The following is an 18,410-nucleotide window of genomic DNA, read 5'->3' on the forward strand; positions in this document are numbered from 1 at the left end:
GACCTCTTCCACTCCTCTACGGACGAAGCGCTGGACAAAAAGAACAGCAGCTCACAAACAGCAAAGTTTTTATCCATTTTCACAAAGACCACGCCCGGATTGTATACCCAATCTCAGCAGCGCTCGGAAAAGGGTCGTACATATGGAGGGTTCCGCGGCTTCCAGGAACACAGATCCAGGCAGCCGGCCTGCTCGCAGTCTCAGAACCGGCGCAAACAACAAAGGGGGCCAGGGTGGGAGGGTAAGGGCTTTTTCCAGTCCTCCTCCTCAGCGTCAGCCTCTGAGGAAAAGAAGGCATGACACACCCCTTCGGGTCCACGTGTCTCCGGTGGGGGGCAGGCTTGCTTCCATGCACAATTCTGGCGCCAGTATTTTGCGGACCCCTGGATCCACTCAGTAGTATCCACGGGGTACTGCCTTCCTATCCCAGCCTCTCCACCCTCCTCCCCTCCACTCCACTTCACTCCCACAGGTTGGGACAGCAACTCTTTTGGCGGAGATCCGGTTGCTCGTAGAGAGCCAGGCAGTGGAGGAAGTCCCAGCCTCCCAGCGAGGCTTTGGCTTCTACTCCAGGATTTTCACCATTCAGTAGAAGAACCAGGCGGGCCTGAGAGTTGTGATGGACCTTTCCACCCTCACCCTCTCCCTACCCCTGCAAAAATTCAAGATGGTGACGCCAGCTTTTATAGCCGAGACATTGGACAAGGGAGACTGGATGTGTTCCCTGGACCGGAAGGACGCATACTTGCATGTCCCGATTTGGCAGCCCCATCGTTCTTTCCTACGGTTCAGGATCATGTGCTACCATTTCCAATACAAAGTCCTTCCATTTGGCCTCAACTCGGCCCCCAGGGTCTTTACCAGATTCATGAACGCTGTAGCGGCCCTCCTCACAGCGCAGGGCCTCCACATCTACCCATACCTCGATGACTGGTTCGTCAGTGCTACATCTCCGGAAGCGGTTCACCACTCTTCCCATGCCCTTTTGAATACACTGCACGACCTGGGCTTCTCGCTCAACCTCAAGAAGTCACAGCTGCTCCCTACGCAGGCTCTGACATTCCTGGGACTCATTTGGGACACGTGCTCCGAGAGGGTTTTCCCGGCGGAAGACAAACTCTTGGCCATCGAGAGGGCCACCATCCACTTCCTCAGCAGAGAAGGGACCTCAGCATGGTGGTACCAACATATCCTGGGTCTACTAGCGGCGGTCCTGTTAGCCGTGCCGCACACAAGACTAAGGATGAGAAGGATTCAGCTGCACTTCCCAGCCTCATGGAATCAGGAGCGGGGCTCGCAATCTGAGATGATCAACGTACCTCTATCTCTCCAACCACACCTAACTTGGTAGTCCATGGACTGCAACCTACAGATGGGCAAGCCCTTTCGGCCGCCCTCTTTGCAGGCCACCATCACCATAGACTCCTCGGTCGAGGGCTGGGGAGCCACTATGGAAGATCTCTCGGTCCACGGCACCTGGACTCGACATGAGCAGGAATACCACATCAATTGGATGGAGCTGAACGCCATCTGGCTAGCGCTCAGAGCATTCCTACCACTTCTCAAGGGAAAGGTTATTCTCATCCATACAGACAACTCGACCTACATGGACTACGTCAACAACCAGGGAGGCACCAGATCCCCTCCTCTGTACAGGCTGGTGATCAGCATGTGGGAATGGGCCCAGGAAAACGACATTTACCTCTCGGCAGTCCACCTCTCGGGGGAATCCAACCTGGAGGCGGACAGGCTCAGCAGGCTGGGAGCAGACAATTACGAGTGGCAGCTAAACAACCTCGTGTCATGATTCCTGCCCCTCATGTCCCCAGCCCTCGAAGATGTCAGGCTGGAGCCAGGCCACGATCATCTACATGGCCCTCAAGGGCCTCTCCATCCCTCCAAAGACCCACTTGGAGTCAGACTTGGCGCTTGTGGCACCAGACTCACTCACTCCCATAGGATAACATTGGGGATTGGACTTGTAGTGCTTTTATGGGGACAATATGGATGCCCCCACATATTTCGGTTCCCAGAACTGCATGTACAGTATAGTCTTTTGGGTGTGGTTCAGCCCAGAGACACCTGGGATACCCAGAGACTATTTAAGCCACGCACAGGCTGAGAAACATGCTTTGTGTTTTCTGCACCTGCAGTGTGACACTCACCGTGTTCGGAGCAGTCCGTGCAGTAGGTCTGCATCTTTCTTCTGTGCTCAGCCCCTGCAAGAACAAGAACACCGCTTCTGCCCATCATTCATCGCTTCTTCTGTTCTGCGGTCATCTTCGGCGGTGTCATTCCCATCCCAGGACGCCGTTTCCTAAGGAAAAGGGAAAAGAACAGAAAAAAGGCATTAGTAAGCATTCAGCAAATCTTCGCTTATTTTTAAAGACTGTACGAGCTTCAAACGCTTACCTGAATCCAAGCCGCTCTGGGGGAACTCTGTCTCCGGAACTTCTCATCCATCTGCAAGAGGGAAAAGACACTACAGGTTAGCGTGGAAACATCTAGAGGCGCCACATACCGTGCTTACTCACCGCATTTCTTCTTCATAACCAGCATCCACGCTGAAAACTTCGCGGCACCTAAAAGACACAGAAAAAGAACTCCGTTCAATACAAATACGAAAGGGTCGCATCACGCATCGCGCTCTCACTCACCTTCAGCGATACTCATCTCAGCAGCACGTCGCCATCCCCGGACGCCGGCCATCATCTAAGGAAGGAAAGGAACGAAGTTAGAGAACTGTTCAAAAGACTCATACTTACCTGTCGGACTCTTGCCAGTGAAGTAACTAGGCAGCAACGAGCCTGCATCAATCAACGCGCCCCTGCGCTGAAAGCAGGACGGAGAGCACACTTTGCAAGAAAACAAGGTGAGCTGTGGATCAAAAGGAAGGGTTGGACCCCGGGGAAGAAAGGGTTCAAGCACACAGAGACAATAGGGAGTTAAACTCTACCAATCCTGTGTTTCAGGCCCAGTCTCCAGTCGAGTAGGTTCCAGGGAAGGGTTCGAGGTTGTAAGAGGTCAGAACAGGCTGAGTGACATCCCTGTGGATACCAGGTGAGCGTTACACCTCGTTATTCAGGAGATCTTCAACAGGTGGGGTCACCCCGAAGTGGATCTCTTTGCCACAACAAGAAGTGTCCCCAGTTTGCATCCTGGCAGGGTCAGGGCCCCAGCTCTCTGGGCGACGCATTTCACCTCCAGTGGACCGGCATGAAGGCCTATGCCTTTCCGCCCACTCCCCTGATCCACAGGGTAATTTGCAAGATCAAGGAGTCTCACAGACTCCCCATCATTCTGATTGCTCTATGGTGGCCGGCCAGTCCATGGTTTTCGGAACTCCTCATCCTCTCTGAGGTGCCCCCTATACACCTGCTGACGGGCCCAGCACATCATCTGGCACAGCAGGCGGGCAGAATCATCCACCCCGCACCAGGGAAACTAGCCCTCACAGCGTGGTACCTGAGCAGGTAATGCTCCGTCACCTTAGCCTCTCACAGGCCAATCTGGAGATCATACAAGGTGCCAGGAGCAAGGCCACCAGGGCCCAGTACAAAAGCAAATGGACCAGATTCTGCCACTGGGCAGACGCCAGGGGAATCAACCCCTTGGCCTGCAATTTGGACAACGTGCTCTCCTTTTCGGCACACCTCGCTCATTCGGGCATACAGGTGGACACCTGCCGCACATACCTTGCAGCCAATGGGGCTTATAGGCACTCGGAGGAGGGCATCTTTTCCTCCTCCAAACCTATAGTCAAACATCTGACGGGTCTCGCTAGGCTCTACCAGCCCGTCAAGAGACTGCACCCTGTGTGGGCCCTTAACAGTCTTGGGCGCCCTGGTGCACAAACCATTAGAGCCAATGGCGGCCGGGGACATTAGGCTGGTCACCATCAAGATGGCCTTACTAGTCTTTCTTACTTTGGCTCGCAGAGTCAGCGAGATCCAGGCATTGGTCACCTTCGAACCATATACCACCTTTCACAAGGTAGTCATGCGGACGCACCCAGCATTCTGCCCAAGGTTCCATCTGCCTTTCCCTTGAATGAAGAAATAGTCCTTCCTACGTTCTTTCCCGATCCCAAGGATGAAGCACAGAGAGTGCTGCACTGCCTGGACGTCAGGCGTGCCCTAAAATTCTACTTGGACAGGACCAAGGGCTTTCGCAAGTCGGTCGCTCGGTTTGTCACCTTTGGAGGCTCAAGGCCAGGCTATCAGGCCTCTAAGGCCTCCATATGCCGCTGGATGGTCTCTGCTATCAAGGAAGCATATGAGGGCCAGCACAAGCCACTCACGGCCAACATGCAGTCAGGGCCAAGGCAACGGCCATTCCATTCCAGCGCCATGTCCCTTGGCAAGTCGGAATCAGGGCAGCCACTTGGGCCTCTCCCTTGGCTTTCCGCAAGCATTACTGTTTGGATGCCGGCTCTAGATCTGATGCGGCTTTCAGACAGGCAGTTTTCAGGAGCCCATTTGCTTAAGGAGGGTCTCCTCTCCACTCTGGGGCTACAATCAGTTGTAATCACCCACATAGTATGGAGGAAAGGGGACGGGACGTAAGAGCAATTATAAGTTACTCACCGTAGTGAGTTACGTACTCCTAGCCCATAGTCCCCTTTCCTCCATACGCCCCACCAACCTCCCCCCTAATAATACTGGTGTCATTAGGAAAGGTTAAATCTATTGTTGACGCGTCAATGGAGACTGAGGTGTGGCGCCAGAGGGCGGAGTCAGGGCAGCGCATGCTCCCTGGGGCGCGCCACCTCGCGCCTCTAGATTTAAAAGGGGAAGATGTTTTTTTCTGGTGAAAAAGGTTCTGTCTCCCGTCCCTTGGAAGGGACGCCCATACAGTATGGAGGAAAGGGAACTATGGACTAAGAGTACGTTAGTCACTATGGTGAGCAACTTATAATTTATGTCACTATCCCAAAAGTTTCCTTGAAACTTAAAAAGGAAATCCAATTTAAAATCATCCAACGCATGTACTATACCCCAACAAAGCTCTTTAGAATAGACTTGTCCCCCACGGCGACATGCTGGAGAGGATGCAACTATATAGGTACAATGCAACATATTCTGTGGTCCTGCCCAGCTCTAACCCCAATCTGACACATGGTGTACCAGCAGATTACAGACATAGACGGGCTGAGGTCACACTGACCCCCGACGTTATGTGTTTTGGGGGAGCTAGGAATGATTGGCATGCAGATACGCTGATGCGCAGTCATAGAATGAATGCTCTTTACAGAGCGTAAATTTTGGTTGTACACTGGAAAGCAAGCTCCCCTCCCACCACTGCAATGTGGACAGCACTGCTCTCTAAAACATGCTTATTAGAACACACCGCTTTCAAACGACAATCGTCAGATGCTGAAAAGGCAGAACAGTATTGGGAACTACTAGAATCATATTTATATATGGTCTTTTTTTGGTAGAGATTTTGTATTGGCAGGCTGGAGGGAGCAATCTGGATGGAGGTCGTGTTCCGCGACATTTATTATCTACACGAGGGGCTCTGGAGTACGGAACAAGTAGGGGGTGGTGGGGTGAGACCCTTGGACCATCACGTCTTGACATATGAACAGATCTGTGCATGATTGCAGTATGCCCATCTCATAAAATGCACACATACGACTGTGGTAAAAGGCCCAGGAGGCCTGATAACTCAATTGAAAGTTTACCATCAGCTAAGAGATTTACAACCTGTCGGCTCCCGTTGCAGGAGACAATATGTGGAACTCTGTTCATTCTAAACTCTTGTGTGTTGTTGTGTTATAGTGCATACCAATATCAATGGGATATGATCATATCTTGAGGTGTGGGTCAATTTAGCCACAGTTTAGATTGAGAATGAGTTGAAATTTGAGATTCGTCAACATTTTTAAAATTCTGTAAAATTTGGTTTGCTATGATATTACAATGTACACCAAGGCTTATGTATGTTTGTATGTATCTTTAAAATCAAACAGATTTTACACAACAGAAAAAAAGAAAAAAGAATCATACTATGCAAAATAAGCACTGTGATTCAACATTTTCTTTAGTTGTTAAATCATTGAAACAAATTATTTTAAGAGATTAAATTGGAAATGTAGAGGATGAAAATGCTCACGTTGAGGGTTGCCTACCTTAAAATTCTGCAAGGCTTCCTGCAAGCTTCCATGATGATAAAGCATAATTCCCCTGAGTTGAAGGGTCTGAACATGATTCTGGTCTAGCATCAAAGCCTTTTGGAAACTCTCTGTTGCTGCATCAAAGTTGCCAAGTTCTCTAAATGTAACAAAGATAAATCCATGCTTGAATATGCAACCCACCTTTTTAAAACAGAGTAGCCCATCTCTTACATCCCATGTCAAGCTACTCAAGTACACAAAATGAACAACAAGAAATGCATGAAATTATTTTCTAGCCTTACAAGTCCTTGCACAATTGTACCAATTTCACGTTCTCATTCTTTTGTCCATTACCCCAAACATTACCCATTACTCTAGCAGTTTTTCATTGAAGTTAACCTTTACGTTTTCAGACGGTATGTACTATGAGTTCCAAGTTCTGTTTGACACATCTGGAGAAATTAGTGGTAACAATGAAGACCAAGATGTCTGTGTGGTTAGTCTATGCGTTCTATTACAACAAATGAACAGTTGAAACAGGACGAGATGAGCGGATGAAAGTGCTAGTGATTGTAATTTAGAGGAAACTTAGGTTAACCAGACTTGTAGTCCATATGGTTAGTTTATTTTTATTCTTCCGTCTAAATTGCTCCATTTCTAAGGGTGCAGCAAAATGTTACGAAGCAGGTCATTTGTGATGTATACAAGAAGCTACTGGCAGTATGGATTAGGCAATTAGGTTGACTCTGTCCAAACTGTACACCGGCTTTTGTGCGGTTATCTAGAATGTTTACAAAAGGCATACAAAGGTGTCCAAGTACCTACTCCAATGAGGACATCAGAAAATACTCGCACTGAAAAGTACCTAACATTGCATTGGCTCTGTGGAGTATGCACTGGCATTCTGTGGAAAAAATGTTCCTTGGAGTGTGAAGCAGTTGTAGATGGCCAACACTTTCTGGTGTACAACTGTGGAATCTGAAACAGATGTGCCAGAGGAATGTCCTCTCTAGTACAATGTCAATTTTTCGTGCTTACATTTAGTAGTTCAATTGTTGATTTTCCACTCTTTTCCTTGTGAACCAGTTTTACAAAAATGCTTACAGAAATTAAAAGTGTTTAAAAAATCGCCAGGAAAAGTGGTAGCCCAATGTATTCAATGGTAACTAAGGGTTACTTTGTAAAGGGCTCATGACTCTGTACTAATGGTACACAATAAATCCACAAGGACTGACCAACAAATAATGAGAATTATGAATCCATTAGCAGCAGAGTAGCCTCTCCCATTACTGACTATAAAGTCTTTTTGCATTCTGCGTTGTACTTTAGAAAGCTTAAGAACAAGTTATTTGCCTTCAAAGGTTTGCTATTGGTTATGGTATTACTGCCACAGATCCCACATTTTTTTTTAATAGACTTGCAGGCACAGACTGGTGTAGATAGTTGGACAGCTTCTGTGTCGACACATTCAGAGTCAGCAGGGCCTTTCATGCTGGAAATTCTGTAACAGCGTATATTTAAAAATGGAGCCGTACATGCCCATTTGCCTCTGTTCCATTCTACTTTTCCCCCATTCAGATATGCAATGGAATAGCCTGAAATTAAGAAAACGAAACCAAATTACGAGCAATATGACTGAGGGGAAGTTGGGAGGATGGACGAGACATCTGTGGGGGAAGTGGTGTATCCATTATAAACAATATTACTTGAGGTAAGGATAGTGACCCGTTCTCCAAATTGACACCTTCCTCCTGAGGAATCCATATCTTTTTAAAGACTCCCAAAGCTGTACACAAATAGACGAAGGTGGGTGGAGTGTAGGCATCACCCCTACACCAGGAAGCTCTGTAGCAATACAAAATGCAAGCATCCACTCCAGCCAGTAAGGCAAGGCAGTAGCTTTCAGTGAAAGCATGCAAAGAGGCCCTCAGTGCCACATGACCAATATCCAGCAATGGTACCCCACCTGCACAGAGGCGAACATGCCACTTGGTTCCTTGCAGAATTTGGTTTCCTAGCTGCCGGCACTTCATTTTGCGTTAGCTCAAAACAAGTTTTGATGCACACTATACACCTAAAAAGTTTGTTTTGGCTCAGACTTCTCCTTTCAAGGACTGTCAAAAACAACAAAACACTTTGTTAATGCAAGGCACAAACAATTCCACTTGAAGAAAACCCTGTATGGAACAGATTTGCTCCATACCTTCATTTGCAGCTTTTGTTTGTAAGAGACCTCCATCAGCCCACAGAGGGGACATACTCGAGGATGTTTTCAGCTAGATAGGGAGCCAGATTCAGTCTGTTCTCAGAGAACCAAAGAAGCATGGCCTCTATTGCTAGTGGATAAAACGCACTCCATCCCTCTTTTTCAAGCAGTGAACGGTGTCTGTCATGACAACCGGCAAGAAAGTGCCCAGAAAACAGGCTTGTTTTCTCAATTTCAAGAGGCTGTTGTGGTAAAACTTCCCTGAAACCGCTCATTTACAGATCTTACATTTTTGCTCCCCAACCTATCAGCTATGTGTCCATAAACAGGGTAATCTGGACCAAAGGTGTATGGAAAGGTTCTACCTGAAGGAGATGGTTGGTTAACCACCAACACCGATCCTTACAAACATGTAGGTCCAATAAAAGGTCCTGCATTTCATTTTTACAGTTACATGTGGGAAAGGAAAGGTGCAAGATGGATGCCTGTGAAAAGTCCCAGCTGATTATTTTGCTCCGTCACAGTTTTTGACTCTGTCCTGAATGATGTTAACTCACTCTGTAGATGGCATGCCATACTCAACTCTAATAAACTGCGTGGTCTCAAATGTGTTGAGCATAACTTCCTGAGATTTTATTAAAAGTCCAGTGTGTAAAACACAGAACATCCAATTAACTTTGCTCCACTAGATCCTAATCCTCCAACCAAAAGGAGCATGTCATCAACATACGGAAAGACAGGAAACTTTTGTCTTTGGAGGCGGTCCACCACCACCACAACAGCCATACTCTACTGAACAATTGCATACTCATGGGCAGAAGGGGAGACTAGCAAATACTGGAGATGTATATGGTAGAAAGGTACATCAAGGTGCCTTGAAGATCAAGAGGAACCAAAGTAGCTGGTGAATAAACTGAAGACATTTATAGCTCTACCAATGGAGCCCATAGTAGTGAGGGTCCCAAGTGGCAAACATCTTTCGGTGTCTAGTACAAAGGAGGCAGGACGAAATTAGGCCTCCACTATACAGCAAAGGAGTATCAGACAGATGGTCGCTGGATCAATTAGAGAGGTAGGGGCCTGCTTGCAAACATCCAGCAAAGGCGAGCAACAATATCTACTAGTGAGCAGGTCTCAATGAAGCAGCAGATTGGGGTCACAAGACCCAGCGGAGTGATGCCGACATGATAAAAACAAAGAGGGATAGGCACGATGCCGCAGCAACAACTGTAAGATAGTTATTTTTTCTTGTCGTAGTTGGCCTCTCTCAAACACTTTGTAACTAAGACTATTATTTATTTTTATTGTTTTTTTATAATGCGCTTAATACCCAAGTTCGGTTCCTAAGTGGGGATCCGGGATTCAAACCTCTGTTGCTCTGCTTGGTCTTGCTTCCAAGACCAGCACGTTGCCCCCTTCTGCTGAATGGTTGGATTGAAACGTGCACCGCTCAGTAAAGGAACAGTCTCTATTCCAGACTTCCGCATGGTGAGAACATTTTTACCAACACTTTCCCCTCATTGATTGGGGCGGACGAACAGGCAGAACAAACCTCCACATCAAAGTCCTGTCCAAGACATAACACACAGAGATGAGTCACAGATCAACATTTTCTGTGACAGTCTTGCAAGACTTAAAGCCTAATTCCAGAGACATGACGCAGAGAGAAACAAAAACTGTGTTCCCAGAAAGCAATGGCTCTGATTTACCAGGTTACTCACCATAGTGACCACCTTACTCCTAGTCCATAGTCCACTTTCCTCCATACTTATGGGACATCTCTCCGTTCTGTGGGATGGGACCGGAGCACTTTGTAAAAAGCATCCACATTTTTTTCAAAAATGTGTCCCCCCTCTCTTTCCTGCGTGGGGCCCGGCACGCGGCCGTAACCCTGCCCACCTTGGCTCCGCCCCGCGCATCGCCCATCAGTCCTTTTCTATCGCAGGGTCAAAGACCCATTAGCAATAACAGAGGAACCTTATTAGAGGGGACGGCGGGCGGGCGTATGGAGGAAAGGGGACTATGGACTAGGAGTAAGGTGGTCACTACGGTGAGTAACCTGGTAATACTCCTATGTCCCGTCCCCTTTCCTCCATACTTATGGGAGATTCCCAAGCACTCCTTACAAGAACTATGGGTGGATGGAAATACCCCTTACTGAAACAGGTTCTTCAGCACAGCCTGGCCGAACTGAGCGTCGGCTCTAGAGCTCATATCGAGGCAGTAATGTTTACAGAAAGCAGATAGGGAGGCCCAAGTAGCCGCTTTAGCGATGGACTCCCAGGGAACATACTTCTGAAAAGCAACCGCGGCTGCCTTGCCTCGCACCTGGTGTGCATGGATACCTTTAGGAGGTTTCAGCTTTTGGACGGTGAAAGATTCCGCGATACAGGCGGTAATCCATCTGGAAATAGATGCCTTAGACGCCGGCATGCCCTGAGGCTTACCGAAGGTCACAAACAGTTGGGAAGAGCTCCAAAGCTCAGAAGTCCTGTCCAGGTAGAACCTAAGAGCTCTTCGGACATCCAGGCAGTGTAGAACCCTTTCCGCCTCCGAGGTAGGGTTCGGAAAAAAGACCGGAAGGGAAATCAACTGATTCAGATGGAATTCGGTCACTACCTTTGGTAGGAAAGCCGGGTTTGTCCGAAGGACTACCTTGTCCTTGTGAAAGACCAGGAAAGGGTGCTCCACCGACAATGCCTAGAGCTCACTCACTCTCCTCGCTGACGTAACGGCTACCAGAAAGGACACTTCCCAGGACACGTACTTGAGGTCAACCGTAGCCATTGGCTCAAAGGGTTTATGGCACAGCGCCGTCAGGACTACATTTAGGTCCCAAGGCGGGTGCGGACTACGAACCGGAGGGTAGAGGAGTGTCAAGCCTGCAAAATGCCTCTTAACCACTGGGTTAATCAGAGAATAAGAGCATTGGTCTATAGCAAGATAAGCGGAAACCGCTGAAAGGTAAGTTCTGCATGACAGAATGTAAACACCCGACTCTGCTAGGGAGGACACGAAGGACAGCACCTTGTCAATCGTAGCCACCCTTGGATCCAACTGCTTTTCCAAACACCAACGACAGAACCTGAGCCATTTACTCCTGTATTGGGATCTGGTCGAGGGTTCCCTGGCTGCCTGGATAATAAGCATGTTATCCGTAGACAAGTTAAAAAGCTCTAAGACTTGAACTCGGGTACCATGCCGCCAAGCTGAGCGATTGTGGGGTGGGGTGCCACATCTGCTGTTCCCCTTGATGAAGAAGATCTGGGGTTACTGGTAACCTGATCAGCAGAAACACCGACGGGTGTTGAAGTTCAGACAACCAAAAACTGGCCGGCCACCACGGGGCCATGAAGCAGAAGGGAACAGTTCACAGAGTTCGTCAGCTTCCCAATTGCTCGATGAACTAGAGGCAGAGGCGGGAAGGCGTAAGCTCTCATGTTGTGCCATGGAATCTCGAGAGCATCCCCCAGAGAGGAGGCTCTCAGCCCCCCTCTGGAGGCATACCGAGGAAGCTTCTTGTTTACCACCGTAGCGAAGAGGTCCACCTCCGGTGTGCCCCAACGCAAGAAAATCCATGAGAGGATCTCCGCCTTCAACTCCCACTCGTAGCTGACCACTGTCCGCCGGCTGAGGCCATCCCCTGTGAAATTCAGCTGGCCCGGGATGGGCACAGCAAGCAGCCAGACGCCATGAAGCATGGCCCACTCCTATATCTGGATGGACAGATCAACCAAAGGTGCCCACCCCACAGGCAACAAAAAATTGTGCGGAAGGGGTATCCAAACATTCCGGTCATAAACTGACCGATATGGATGCGCACAAGGCCGAGAAACCAGCCCTACACCTGAGGCCGATGGTGCAGCTGTATGGGTAGCGTTCAAAATGGCCGCTGCGGTCGTGGTGGGAACGGGCGCCATTCTGTCATCACCTGAGGGGAACTGCGGCACGTGAGGAAGTGAGGCAGGCGTCCCCGTCGATGGATCAGGGGGTCTTAACTTTAGCCTCAACATAAGGAACCTCGGCAGAGCCGGTACTATGAGGCCTGGAATGTTTCTGCAACATACCAACCGCCAAATTAGCCTTCTCAGGGACCACGGTGCTGCCGGTAAAAGAAGAATTTCCCTTCTTTGCCCCCTCAACAGATCTGGTGTCGCAGCAAGAGCAGGAACGGTGAGAAACAACCTTCACCGATAAGGCCTTGCCAGACCCTCAGAAATGTTGGTAGCTTTAGCCTCTGTACGAGGGACCTCGAACCCAGGTCCGGTAACAGCCTTACTCGCGCGGGCCTCGAACATCTGTTCGGTAGCACCAAGCCCCACCAAGGCCTTGGGGCGCACCCCGGCATAAGAGCCAGTCGTCCAAATACGGATACTCATGGATACCCTGGAGACGAAGTTAGGCCGCAATCACCGACATCATCTTCGTGAAGACACGCAGCGCCGAACTGAGGCCAAAAGAAAGCACCCGAAACTGGAAGTGCTCGTCTCCCAAAGAGTGTGGATTCCAAATCAGGATATGCATGTACGCATCCTGAAGATCCACAACGCTGAGCCAATCGCCCATCTGCAAAGAGGAGCGAATCTGGCCGGGCGTGATCATCCTGAATTTCTCTTGGGGTAGGAAAAGATTGAACTGGGAAAGGTCTAGGATGGTGCGCAGGCCAGCCTGGTTGGGTTTGGGCACCGTAAACAGCCGGGAGTAGAAGCCCTCCCCTCCCTCCCCAAGGGGAACGGGTTACACAGCTCTGAGGTGCAGAAGTTTCTGAACCTCGGCCTTGAGGGAGGGTGAGCCCGACAGCTGAAAAGGAGGGTTGAGGGGTGGGGTAGGGGGGTAAAGGTAAGCGGAAGCCGGCTCGAGCGACTGACGAGACCCATCTGTCTTCTGTGATGGCCTGCCACGCCTCCCACTGAGACGCAATGCGTCCTCCCACCGGGGTCTTGTGCGAGCGCGGAAAACCCTCATTTGGCAGGCTTATCGGTGGCGGTGCCACCTGTACCTGATGAGGAGGCTGAGGAGCGGGAGAAAAACCGCGAACGCTGTGGTCTACGGCGGTTATTCCCCGAAGGAGTATCCACTCTGCGAGATTTGCGGTCAAGGAAGCCCCTAAAACCAGAGGAAGGTCGACCTTGCGACAACGGCCTTTGAAACTTGAAGGGAGCTTTAACCAGAACAGACAATGATTTAGCCGTCTGAGTGCAATCTTTGGTTTTGGTGAGCTCAACATCAGTAGAAGAGTGAAAAATTCCTTACCATCACATGGAAGGTCCAGAACCTTGTCTTGCACCTCCTTCGAGAACTTAGTGGCATGCAGCCACGCTTGCCGCGAGGTATCAACCCCCAGCATCAGACCCCGAGCCGAGGTGTCTACGTGATGAGCCGCAGTCTCCAGGAGATCCTGGGCCAAGACCCTGGCATCGGTAAGGCCTCTGAAATCCTCCAACTTCTAGACCAGAATGTGCTCCTCAAACTCCGACAGACCGCTCCACATCCGCATGTTAGCTCCCGCCAAAATCAATTCTGCATTGGCCTGCCTGAGCTGCAAGGCCGAATTGGCAAAGATTTTCCTCCCTAGGTAGTCCAGGAGCTTGTCCTCCTTTCCCAAGACCTGAGTAGCCGTCGCTGAGGAGGATGCTGCAGGCCTGGATTGCAACGTAGCTGCAGCCACCACTGTGGAGGAGGGAGGCGGACAAGACAACAAGGCCACTTCTTCCGAAGAATGCAGCCTGTACCTCGCGTCAATCTTTTTATTGACAAAAAGTCCAGAGTGTGGCTTTTCCCAAACTCTTCGGACCTCGACCAGAATGTCCTTCTGCAAGAACAGGCCGGTACGCTCCAAAGGAGACAAGGTGAACGCCCCAGAAAGCACGCCCTCCTGCGGTGCAGGTGCCTCGGTAACCGGAACATCTAAGAAACTCATCATGTTCAGCACCCGGTCATGGAAAGCTCTGATAGAGCGGGGAAGGTCCTCGTTGTCCTGATCGCCTTGAGGGTCATCTGACAGGTCAGGATCCTGCTGAGCCGTGTCAAGCACTGCCTTGTCCACTGGGGACAATGGTGGCACAGGCGGAAGCGCAGGGGGAGGCACCACGAGCAAGGGAGGCGCCGGCAGAACCACCGGCGGAACGGGTGGAGCCAGAGGCGCGGGTGGACATTTCTCCTTGAAACACCCTTTGAAATATTCCCTCATGGGGTCAGTGCGCATAAGCGCTTGAAATTTACCGAAAAAAGCGTCCTCAGGAGATTGTTTCGGAACCTGAGGAGGCCTCTCATGAGGTGGACAAATCCAGGGACGTAACAGAGAAGGGTGCCACACCTGCCCCTCCACCGACGAATCCACATAAATCAAGGGAGTCGCCCCGCGGGCAATGAAACAAAGCGCGGAAGAGGCATCCGGGCGTTCCAATCATAAACCGGCCGGTAAGGATACGCACAAGGGACCTTAGGTTCACCCGAAGGACCGAACCCTACACCAAGTGCCGATGGCGTAGTTGTAGGGGTAGTACCTAAAATGGCCGCCGTGGTCGTGGCGGGAACGGCCGCCATTTTGTCCTCATCTGAGGGGAACTGCGGCACGTGAGGAAGTGAGGCAGGGGTCCCTGTCGATGGTCAGGGGTCTTAATTTTAGCCTTAACGTAAGGAACCTCGGCAGAGCCGGTACTATGAGGCCTGGAATGTTTCTGCGACATACCAACCGCCAACTGAGCCTTCGAAGGAAGGGCCTCAGCACTGCCGTTAAAAGAAGAAACTTTCTTCTTTGCCCCCTCAACAGATCTGGTGTCACCACAAGAGCGGGAACGGTGCGCTTCCACCAACAGGGCCTTGCCCGGCCCGTCAGAACTGTTGGTATCCTTAGCCTCTGTACGAGGGACCTCGGACATAGGCCCGGTAGAAGCCTTATCGGCACGGGCCTCGAACAACCGTTGGGTAACCTCAAGCCCAGCCAAGACCTCGGGGCGCACCCCGGTTTTGTCTTTGCGGGAAGCCGAAAGAGCGGCCTCAGAGCAAGCTCCGGTACCCCACGACTCAGTAGAACTGGGTCTACAGACAGCCCCCAAAGGAGGGGCCTCTGAGCGTACTCCGGTGGACACAGGCCCCTTACGGAGACCCTCGGAGAAAACTCCGGTAGAATTATTAGGCCCGACAGGCACCTCAGGGCGAACCCCGGTAACAGAGCGATCAACGCCCCTCCCGGCTCGAGAGGAACCCGGAAAGGTATCCCCCGGCCGGGGTGCGCTGAAAAGTAAAGAACTTACCGGGCATTTTTTCTTCTCGTCGATGAACGCCTGAAAATGCAAAGGAGGAGTCCGTTCGAACACCACCTCCCACCGCTCCAACCGACGCTGAAGTGCCCGGACCGAAAGGGAGTCACAGTAAAAACAGGAGTCCCAACGGTGTTCCGGACCCAAACATTCTAAACAAAGAGGATGGGGATCAGCCCTCGCGAAGCGACGGTGACACGATGAACAGTGTGGAAAATGTAGTTTAAAAGACAGACAGACTAGTAAATGAACGCTAGCGAGAGCCAGAGAGGGGGGAAAAAGGGAAGAAAGTCTTCGAGGATGCAAGTGCATCCGGCCCCGATCGTGCGGAGAAAAGGACTGATGGGCGATGCGGAGCCAAGGTGGGCGGAGTTACGGCCGTGTGCCGGGCCCCGCGCAGGAAATAGGAGGGACACATTTTTGAAAAAAATGTGGATGCTTTTTACAAAGTGCTCCGGTCCTGTCCCACAGGACGGAGAGATGTCCCATAAGTATAGAGGAAAGGGGATGGGACGTAGGATTATTGCGGAAAAAAGGAACTGTCATACAAGTAACGCTTATGTCGCTATAGATATTTAAGCACACACAGTGATATCAATCCCAGCATAACAGATGAACATAGATCCCCACAATGTCATTTGTGGTCAAGACCCACCAATGCCTGGCGGTGTATAGACATTATTAAAATAAAGACATTCGGCTGTTTAGACATATTTGATACAGAATTTACAATCAGGGAGAAGATAGTGGGTTTATCGTTCAGCCTGTTAGATACAGTACGTTTTTTCACAAGTTAAACACTTCTGGGAGCCCACTCTATTAAAGTGGGATTGCTTGGTACTTGGCAATTAGTGTATTACCTAAAAAAAGAGTCGTTGGAGAGGGGGCCCTCACCTAAAGTAATCCCCCTTTAATAGAGTGGGCTCCCAGAAGTATTTAATGTGAAAATAGACTTATTTGATGCCGGTGAAAAGGCAACCTGGAGAGGCTGCACACCTTACGACTTCAGTTTTAATGCAAAGGGAAATTAAATAATGCAAAGTTATTTAGATCATCAGAACACACATTCTAAATCACACCAGAATTTTAGTTATCCATTGATAGACTAACATATTGTTTGATTACTATTCGTAAAAATGGTGCAAAAGGATTTCTCGTTGTTTTAAATTTGATAGAAAGCCCATTGTACAGCATTGATATCCTGAGAATGTACAAGCTGTTAACTTCAATTGAACTAAAAACACATGCTCGTACAAAAGTGAGTCAGCTACCATAGCAAAAGTTTCCAGACCCAGGTATCACTAAGATCAATACATGGAAGATGAGCAGAACAGCTGTGTTTATTCAAGTTAATGTGTTGTGGTTTTAAACTAAAAATAACTTCAAAATTCAAGCATTAGGAGTTGAAACGTGGACTAAAATACAGTCCTATGTTTCTAAGCTTATCTCCAGTAAGTTAACAAATGACAATTTCAATGACAAAATTGCGTGCTTAGACAGGGCCAATAACCAATAAACCTTGCAAAATATTTGGGCTCTACTGGGAGAAGCCAGGGGAAGTAGAAGGATTACGCTGATTAACCCAATTAGTGTCCAGCAATGTGAACATTTTTTGGAAAATCGTAATTTTGATCAGGTAGTAGCTCAAGTGGAAATTCTACTGCCCTGCCCTCCCTTTAAAGTGACCACTGATATGCGAACTATCAGAATTAAAAACCTAAAATCCTCATGAGCGCTTGGCCCTAACGGGCTGGCAAACGTTGTACTTAAGAACAAGCTGGAATTATGAGCTAACTTAATCAAAATTTTATTTGAGAAAGTATTAGCTGAAGGAAGAATACCTAGATCCTGGCAGACCGCCATTCTTATCCCGATCTTTAAGAAGGGTAATAAGTTGGAACCAGGGAATTATAGGCTCCTCTCTATGCTAGACTGCACGTGCAATCTTTTTGTGCTACTTTTCTTCTCCACAAATTACAGGAATGGGTAGACAGGGCAGGTTTGCTCAATAGATTCCAAAGTGGATTCACTCACAGATATTATACAGCACATAACCTCTTAGTCATGGATACCCTCTGTCTGAGAGCAAAATAAAACTGTCAATCCTCCACTCTATGCCCTCTTTATAGACTTTAAAGCGGCATTCGACCTAGTGAGCCGCAAAATACTATAGCAAAAGTTGCAAATATTGGGTTGCCCAGAAGGGCTTCTCTACTATCTGTGATGCAAACATCTCAGGATTGAGGGCGAAACTAAGGGAAAATATATGGCATATATACATTCTCATATAACGAAGGCCGCCCAACTCACCGCATTGGTACACCGATTTACAATCAATCATGGTGGCTTTACTATCTATGGTGCCCGTCAGTTATACATTAAGATTCTTGTTCTGATGGTAACCTACGGCCTTGAATCACTTGCTATGATCGAATTAAAATGGTTACAAGTCATAGAAGATACATTTTGGGTCTCCCTACTTGTATTCCCAAGGCCATTTTCAGGTTAGAACTAGGGCTATTGTCATTAAAATCAATAGTGCTAAAAATGCGAGCTGAACTGTTCTTGAGGATATGTAGTGCCCCAGAAAATCTATTGTTGGCTTCCAGCTACCAAGAACTATCTAAAGAAGCTGTGAACTATTATTTTAAGCAGAGCATGCAGAAGCTATATAAAGAGATCTGCTGGACTCTCAGATGTGAGGGTTATACGGATTCAATGAAGCTGTCTTTAACAAACGTGTTGATCTCTGGGATTGGCTGGAAAACTATGCCCATCTCAATAGCCTTAAAAGATATCAATTCATCTCATATTGGAATTCTTC

At 49.0% G+C, this 18,410-nt stretch overlaps 1 protein-coding gene across 5 annotated transcripts in view; it reads right to left on the reverse strand.

Annotated features, from left to right (window-relative positions):
• TTC13 (tetratricopeptide repeat domain 13) overlaps nt 1–18,410 on the reverse strand; it is a 1,871,796-nt gene that overhangs the window by 921,484 nt on the left and 931,902 nt on the right. For all 5 annotated transcript variants that reach the window (XM_069606893.1, XM_069606895.1, XM_069606894.1 and 2 more), the window contains one exon: nt 6,134–6,275. In XM_069606893.1, coding sequence (XP_069462994.1) covers nt 6,134–6,275 — 142 coding nt within the window. The remainder of the gene's footprint in view (nt 1–6,133; nt 6,276–18,410) is intronic.

The sequence above is a fragment of the Ambystoma mexicanum genome, chromosome 4p, assembly GCF_040938575.1.
Source record: "Ambystoma mexicanum isolate Mex_15411 chromosome 4p, UKY_AmexF1_1, whole genome shotgun sequence".
Taxonomy (NCBI): Eukaryota; Metazoa; Chordata; class Amphibia; order Caudata; family Ambystomatidae; genus Ambystoma; species Ambystoma mexicanum.